This window comes from Talpa occidentalis, unplaced genomic scaffold (genome assembly GCF_014898055.3).
Source record: "Talpa occidentalis isolate TD23 unplaced genomic scaffold, MPIMG_talOcc4v2.1 talOcc4.4, whole genome shotgun sequence".
Lineage (NCBI taxonomy): Eukaryota > Metazoa > Chordata > Mammalia > Eulipotyphla > Talpidae > Talpa > Talpa occidentalis.
The window spans coordinates 47,257,602-47,266,430 of NW_023604295.1; the positions used below are offsets into that span (position 1 = coordinate 47,257,602).

An 8,829-nucleotide genomic window follows, 5' to 3' on the forward strand; every position below is an offset into this window, starting at 1 on the left:
TAGTCATTAGATCATCACATATCTAGGGTACTTGTAATGAGCAAATCTATCATTTGGGTGGACAGAAGGGTAGGGAAGGTAAACTGATGGTGACAAAGTGAGGGGTTGGAGGGCTTTAACTTTCCTTTCTCTTGTTTACCTTTTCCCTGGGTGTAGTCATGGGTCCTAAGGACACATTGAAACATTCCAGTAATTGAGAGCACTGTGTCACTGGTGCTAAAGGGTCATAAATGGTTGTCCAGAAGTGGGCACACTTGTTTGCTAAGTGAATTGGACCTAGTAAGGATATGGTGTTGGGGAGGGAGCATCAGTTTGGTAAAAATTCTTTCCTGTGACCAGATTTTCATATAACTGGCAAGCAGTACTGGAAGAAAGTAGCTTTCCTAATGGTGACTTCTGGATGAAAACTGGTAGATTTCCTTTTTTTCCTGCTCTCTTTTTTTTTTTCTCTGTGGTCTATGATAGTAGACTACATAAGTTGATTTTCAGCATTACCTTATGGTTTTATGGGAACTCTTAAATCACCTGTCTCTTTGATATTTATCAGATTCATCTTTTACACTCTTTAGGGTGTCAGAGTTATGGATCAGTAGAAACCCTCATCAACTGGTGTTTTCAGTGTATGCCTCCAACCACTCTCTTTTTGTTTGCCAGTTAGCATTTCAAGAAGGAATGTTGCTATATATTTGGATTTTTGCACTCACATTTAGTGAAATACTTCACAGATTTCATAACAATAAATTCTCCTCTGCTAGAATTAAAAAAATGTGTACAATGAAGATAGATTAAAGGCCATAACCTCACCATCAGGATCAGTACTTTTATAGAGGATGTGTGACAGAATTGGTTCAGATTTGAATCAGTTTGGATTCTAATCTAGGGAAGGTTTGGGCAAGTTTCCTTCATTATTGGTACCCTCTTCAGTATCTCTTCAGAAGGAACAGGATGCCCCCATCCACTGGTGCTTAGGAAAGCATGGTGAATAACCATGTCCAAACACATAATGTGCACTTGCTCAGCAAGCTTTCAGGACAGATGTTGAATAAAGGGGAGGATGAGCTCAAGCATGTGAGTGTGTGCAGGAGAACAGTGAGGAAGGGGCTTCATGTTTTATTATGCCACCCCCAGAGCCTCTACTCTGTCTACTGCAGGTATTTGAAAATCAGCGTTATCTACCTGCCCAATTCTCTTACCCATCATCCCTGACAGAATTTCAAATGCTCAACTCTTTAGAGAAATAACTTGTGCCAATACTAGTGGCCTTTTCAATCCTCACCATCCTTGTCTTTTCTGCAACATTTGACTCCATTGACAACTCAAATCCGGAAAATCCCTCCCTTGTGCTCTGTTTCAGTACACCATCCTGGTTGGTCATGTCCATCCTTTTCTCAGTTGGCCTTCACCCTCCTAACAATGAGCTTTCCTGAGTGAGACTCAATATTTGGTTCTCTGATACTGTTTATGTAGACTGTTTTCATTTGGATTTTGCTACCTCATTTAAGAAGATTTAAATACTTCGAAGTGATTATATGTTCCCAGTCTTTGTAGCCCCAGAGAACACCATACGTTATCAATTGCCTATTAATGGCAAATGTCACTTCATTAGTAATTATTACTATCTTTACATAAATCTACTGCATTTGCTGCTGCCAACTATCATCAATACTTGAAATCAAATGCTCTGTTTCTTTCTTTCATGGTTTTCCTATTTCTTCAGTGATGCTTTTGTTTACTTGACCACCCAAGTATATTGGCTTTCTTTTTTTTTCCCCCAACAAGTACAAGTATCTACTATACTTTAGACACTGTTTTAGGTGCTGGATATAGTATGGACTAAAAGGTTTGATTCCTGTCTTAGTGGAGTTTGCATCCAGTGGAAGCTTAGACAGTAATCATATAGTCACAAAAATATTTCTTACAACAAGTATGAGAAGAACAAGGAAAGAAAAGTACAGCGAGCCTTGAGAATGTATTTATAACAAGGAAACAGACATAGCCTGGAGTTGAGAGATTTCTCTGCAGAAGTGCTGTTTGACCTGAGGTGTGAATGATGAGCTAGAGCTGGACAGCAACATCCCAAGCAGAAAAACCAGCACTGCTAGAAGTTTTGGGGAGATGGCAGTAGGAGAAAACTGCAAGTAAAGCAACTGACAAACAATTTAGGGAGGAAAGAGCTACGAAAAGTAGAGTGGCGAGAAGTGAGGCTGAGCCAGATCCTCGAGACTATGTTAAACGCTTTGGTCTTTGTCCTAAGAACTATTGCAGCAAAGTAAACAAAGGAATAGTAAGACCAGATTTACAGTCTTTGATTATGATGGTCTGAAGGAAGGGAATATGCAGAAATGGACATAGGGACGCTGGTCTGGAGGCTTTTGGAGTAATGCAGGTAAGAACAAGGCTGGTGATTATGGAGATGGAGAGAAATACTGCCTTTGGTACACAAATCAGAACCTTAGAATTGCTATATCTGAACAGGTTTCACATTTGACCAGCCATATTCCATTATGTTTGCCTTTGTAATACCTCTGCATCTATATTGTCCTTTCCATTCCTGTTCATGCCACTTAATTCCAAAGCCATTTCCTTGCTGAGAGCGTCTGTTTCTCTGCCCCACAGTCCCCCACCTTAAACAGGGCTGCAAGGGTCCCAGTGCCATGTCCCCCCCATGCTCCTTCCTGGATCTGCGTCAGCAATGCTGAAACTGGCTTCTAGTCGGACAAAACAGTGTGAATTTGTGTGTCATATAAGACCATGATTCCAAGTAGGAACCATCTGGTGCATAGATTCCTAGACTCAGTACTCAGAGATCTTAACTTAGTAATTTTTGAGTGAAACCCTGGACTCTGAATTTTCAGGAGCTCAGGTTTCTAAGGATCTGACAGGTTTGGTTTGCTCTAAGACACCACTTGTTTGCAGCTCACTTTGTATTGATGGGGACAGTTGTTTTCTATGTCTAGTCTCTGTCTCCTCTGTGCTGCCTTCCCCAAACTCCTTCTTCCTCTAACTAAAACAACCTTTCTCACTTAAATCTTTATTTGACTTTAAAGCCTTCTGTTTTGTGGTTTTCCTTCCCACTGGGGAATCTCTGATGTCCTCTCGGCAGGCGTAGCCACCTGTGAAGGGACGTGCCATGCCATAGAGGACTGCTCCCCGGATGGCTGAATGACAGGGAGGATTTCTCGAGATTCATTTTAAAGCAAACCCTATATTTGCAAAGATGAGATGTTGGATAGAGCAAGAGAGGGAAGTCAGCAGCAAGAAAATAATCTGTTTGAGAATGCAGCTCTGTTTCATGTATCTGCCAATTAGATTTGCTTCCTTTTGGTCTTTAGATAAAAAAAATCTCAAATAAACATGACTGTGGTGCATCTGTTTTAATGCTTCTAATCTTCTGACTACTAGAGCAAAAAATTAATATCTTCCTTCCCTGGTAGCAGTGAGAAGTAAGAATGGTAGGAGGAAAATGAAGAACAGATACAGTTTATCTCTGGGTAGAAGGCTTGGCGCTGCGCACACGTGTGTGTGTGTGTTCACACGTATGTGTGATTGATATCACTTTAATACTTTTATGGACCTGTAGCAATAGATCACATTAGAGATGTGAGAAAAAAATTAAAATCAGATCCCTGACCTAATATACTTCACTTTGTAGGCATAAGTACATGTCAGACATCCATGAGCCAAAGAAATAACATGAGGTAAGTTTACGTGGTGTCCAGATATGAATTCATTACTTTTTAATGTTCCTTAATGTCTATTCTGAGAACCACAGGTCTTTTCAAATGTCCTTTAATTTCATATATAGCCAGTATACTGATAAGTGGTTATTGAGCTAGGGCAGGTAGCAAGAGAACGCGAATTTGCATTTCCTATAATTGAGGCACTGAAACCCAAATGAAGAGGAACACTGATGAATTATAAATTTAAATTAGAGAGAGAAACAGAAAGAGATAGAGAGAGAGAGTGAGAGAGAGAGAGAGAATGGTGAAGGAGGTGAAAGAATGAATTGCTCTCACTCATAGCACAGGGGGAGATAAATCAACACAAAAGATTAAACAAATGTAAAAAGCTGCTCCCATTCACCTCGGTTCCCTGTGGCATCTTTGAGTGTGTTTGGCAGCAGTGGGCCATGGCAGACCACCTGTACAGTCGGCAAATTCTTCATGGTATCTACAGGGGTCCTTTATTAATCTCCTCAAGCAGCCCTTTGGGGAATTGGATGCTGGCTTTGGAGTGTCCACTGTATTTTTCCCTTTCTTGACTATTACTATGTTTTCTTTTAAGGTTAGCAAGAATTTTCTTTATCCCCACAATCAACAATGAACTTTTTCCTTATGAGAGACTGTCTTCCTTACATTTGTATCTTTCAGAAGCTTTGTCCAGTGGTAGACAGACAGAGTTGTAACTGGTACAGTTCCAAGGCACTAGGCAAGAGGTTAATGAGGAATATGTTGTGAATGGTGCCCCCTGAGGTTATGCTTTGTGATAGGAGATACTAAAAAAATAAATAAAAATTAATGACTAGCAACTGAGTGAAAGAATGAATACCTTTCTTTTCATCTCTTGGTGACAATTTATTATAGTTTATATGGAGTTCAGATAAAATAGGAAGATATAGACTCTGCATTAAGAGAGACAATTTCAATCCTGCCTCCCTTGTATACTTACTGTGTAATGTGGGTAAGTTACTTAATGTCATTAAACCTTGATTGACCTTTCTCTAAATTAAGTGGAGTGATACCTAGTTTGTGAAATTACAAAGATAATTATTTGTAATATATGTGGAAAGCACCTAAGTTCCTGGTGTAGAGTAGATGCTGATTTTAATGTTGATAGTCATAGTTGTATGTTTTCCAGTCCAACTCTGGTTTTATTAATATCAGTGAGCAGAGAAGTAGATCACGAATACAAGACTGAGCTAAATGCTGTATCAACTAACGGCGGGTCTTGTGTCTCTTGTTCACATGTAGCTCCCAGCCTATGCTTATGGGGATAAATATTGCATGAATTGTCATATAAGTTACAAGTATGCACCTGCAGTATATTTCTTTATTGAAAGATTGAAAAACTAGCTGAGAATTACCAATTCTATAATAGAAATGGGCAATGCAAAAGATGTGCATTTTTTCATTTATTAGTTTTGTTCTATACTTATACAACCAAGGAGAAAGAATACACAATGAGACTCTGATATTAAATTCTGTGTGCCCTGCACAGATATGGTTGAGAGAACTGGCCCTGTTCTGACTGACCCGGATTCCTCTGCTAGGTTCTGTTGATCCGCTACCATAGGTTTTCTTTCTTTTCTACGATTATAAATTACTTATCAAGCCTGCAGTCTGCCTTGCAGAATTTATCGAATTTATTCCTTTTTATTACTATCGCCTCCTTCTTGCTGTTTTTTCTTGTTTGTCCTTTTGCTCCTTCCATGCATTTATTAACTGAATTAGCACATTTCCAATGTTTGTTCACGTTTAATGAGGTATTGGTATTTTGATGGCAGAAATGAAGAAGTGAGACCCACGGGTGAGAATTTTATTGAACTTCGATATATTTTATTTTCTGAGATGTGTGATTCACAAAGTCATAATCTATTGTGCAACACAAAGTGATACATGTCCCTATAGTATCTGATTTTAATGGCTGAAAATATAACACTCTTTCTTTCTTTCTTTTTTTTGGTCAGGAAAAGTTCCTGAGACAAACTGGCTATATTCTAAAGAGTTCACATTTATTTAATAGGAAAAAAAAGTCCTATCATCCACAGAGCACTTCAAATATATCAAAAAATTATTAGAAATACAAAATTGAATGGGAAAAGCCTCTGGATTAATTGGATTAAATGGTTTTAGTCAAGGCTCTTCTGGGTCAAATAATAGGAATGTACCCAAACAGGCTGGAACAGAAAAGGGGAGTTTATTATAAACATACATAGTATATCATTGTTTCCAAGGGTAGAAAAGGGGAATGTAGCTTAGGTAGGATAGGTAGGAACCCACCAGATAGGTAGGTAGGAACCCACCAGAACCTAGGTACAGACATTTTTTAGACCTCAAACTTTCTCTCTCTTTCTTACTGCAGTTGTAATTTGTTCTTCTTTCTACTCAGTTGAAGTTAGCTGTCCCCTGAGGGCAAACCCAGTTTCTGAGTTTTGGTGGGAGGCTCAAAACTACCCAGGATCTCAGAATTCCAAATCCAAATTCCTAGGAGAAAGAGTGTGTGGTTGGTCCAGGATGTGTACAGTGATAGCCTTACAGTGAATCCATGCCTGTTTGGAAACAGGCATTTTTTGGGGTGGGTGATATGGAGCAGGGAGAAAGTCCTTGATGAGTTCATAGGATGAGCATCCTCTATGACACATTTTGCCTTACTTGATCTTTTTACAGTGCCACATAGAAAGCCAATTTAATATGGGCACAAAAGAGTTGTAGCAGAAGTATTTTATGACATTTGCTTATAATTAAGAGGCTGAATATAAATATAAATGTGTGTGTATATATATATAATACATGCCAGAAGTAGGAAATTTGGAGAGGTTGTATATTTTATATTTGTTTTACTTCCCTTGAACATGGATTAGGTGATGTTTAATCATTATAAGCCCATCAAAGTGGTATCCTTCATTTCTTTAATCAAAAATGTTTATTATTTTATTGATATATTCCCTTCCTCATCTTTATCCCCTTTGTTGTGTTTTCTCTTCTACTTTACTCTTTTCTTTCTTCCCCTCTCTTTCCTAACTCAAATCCTGAAGAATGAAAAGATGTGTGTGGGTGTTGTTACAAGGGGGGAGAGAGGAAAAATTGAGCAATGACAAGTTTGAAAGTAGCAAAATTATTTTAGTAACTCACTGTCTTGGGAGGATACATATTGATGTATAATTTATACACAAATGCAAATAGTCATGTAAATTGGGTGCGTATTTTAGCTCTTAGAAAACGCTGCCCACACGTTGCTGTGCAGCCTTTCTTATGCTTCGGCTTCAGACAGCTGCTGCGGAGTCTCTAGGAGTCAGAATTAAGAGGGTCTAGACTCACTTGAGATGAAATGCGTGACCTTGTAGTCCTGTAAAAAGACCAGGGGCTCCTTTCCTCAGCTGTCGCTAAGGTGCTCGGTCCTTCCGAGGAAGCTAAGGCCGCGTTGGGGTGAGCCCCTCACTTCATCCGGCGACTAGCACCGCGCGCGGCAGCGTCTGTCCAGCCCTCGCCCGCACCATGGCTTCGGTCTCGGAGCTCGCCTGCATCTACTCGGCTCTCATCTTGCACGACGACGAGGTGACGGTCACGGAGGATAAGATCAATGCGCTCATTAAAGCAGCGGGTGTAAATGTTGAACCTTTCTGGCCTGGCTTGTTTGCAAAGGCCCTGGCCAATGTCAACATTGGAAGTCTCATCTGCAATGTAGGGGCTGGTGGGCCTGCCCCAGCTGCAGGGGCTGCCCCTGCAGGTGGTCCTGCTCCTTCCACTGCTGCTGCTCCAGCTGAGGAGAAGAAAGTAGAGGCAAAGAAAGAAGAATCTGAGGAGTCTGATGATGACATGGGCTTTGGTCTTTTTGACTAAAGGTCTTTTGTAACATGTTCAATAAAAATTTGAACTCTTAAAAAAAAAAAAAAAAAGACCAGGGCATGTGAAAGGGATGAAAAGATAGTAGAGAGAATAAATGAAGGTCAAGATAGACAAGAGGGCTGTGGGGATGATGGGGAGAGGGAAGCGAGGGGAGAAGAATGTAGGCAGCTGTTTGGAGGGCATTTACTTGGTCAGGAGAAGGGCCTCTGCCAGATGCTGGAAAAAGCCAGTGTGTGTGTGTGATTTAGGAAAAATTACCCCTTGCAATTATGTGGCTGCAGTGTTTTCCTCAACTGGATGGGGCACATCTGTGCAGGAGAAACATGCATAACATTACACGGCACCCTGTGGGGTGAGAGATGACAATCTAGAAGCCAGGTTATACATCTAAGGTTTGCAAAGAGCTCTACCCCAAGGTGTGGCCCCCTAGGAAAGGACCCCTGACCTTGCTGTAGGGTCTGTGTGTGCCAGAGTTACCGTTAGGGGCATTATTGCTTGGAGCCACGGGAACAGGGAGAGTCAATGGAAGACAAGGATTAGAGTGTGGGCCAGGCCTCCAAATGAAGGTGACGTAGCAGCATGTGTGGCCCAAGTATATTTTTGGCCAAATGCCCAAAAATAGATGGCTGGATCAAGAAGATGTGGTATATGTACATAATGGAATACTATTCAGCAATCAAAAAGATAAACTAATGCCATTTAGCAACATGAAGGGAGCTAGAAGGAATTATGCTCAGCGAAATAAGTCAAAGGAAAAGGAAAAATATCGGATGGTTTCAGTTATAGGAGGGATATAGGGGAACCAAATAAGGCATCAGGGAAAAAAATAAAAACAAAAAAAATACACATCAAAACAAAAACAAACAATTATAAATCAGAGACATCCTGCGGTGGTGGTGGAGTCGGGGGAGTGGGAGGAAGAGGGACCAGAAGGAGGAAGGGAGGAGCACAGGAGACTGTGGTGATGGTGTGGTGCCCGGGTGAATTGGTGATGGAAATTCTATGGGGACTACACCTGAGAAAAGAAAGCAACAATTGTTTAAAAATAAACAATGTTGTAAATATATAGAAAAAATGAAAAAAAAAAAAAAAAGAGGCCCCCGGGGGTGCAAAAGACCAAAGATACTGTTTTATTATTGCATTGGGTGATGTTGGGGGACTAACTCCAACTGCTAGGGGAGGATCTCCTGTTTCCTTTTCATTCCCAGGTAAAAGCAAGGAGAGGACTTAGAAGGTCCAAGACTCTTTGCAGTTCTTGGCATTT

At 40.4% G+C, this 8,829-nt stretch overlaps 1 protein-coding gene across 1 annotated transcript; it reads left to right on the forward strand.

Moving 5' to 3' along the window:
• Positions 1 to 7,085: 7,085 nt before the first annotated feature.
• LOC119256816 (60S acidic ribosomal protein P1) lies at positions 7,086 to 7,595 on the forward strand. Its single transcript, XM_037524576.2, has one exon. It carries the CDS (start codon positions 7,215 to 7,217, stop codon positions 7,557 to 7,559), a length of 345 nt encoding a protein of 114 aa, XP_037380473.1. The 5' UTR covers positions 7,086 to 7,214; the 3' UTR covers positions 7,560 to 7,595.
• Positions 7,596 to 8,829: the final 1,234 nt, after the last annotated feature.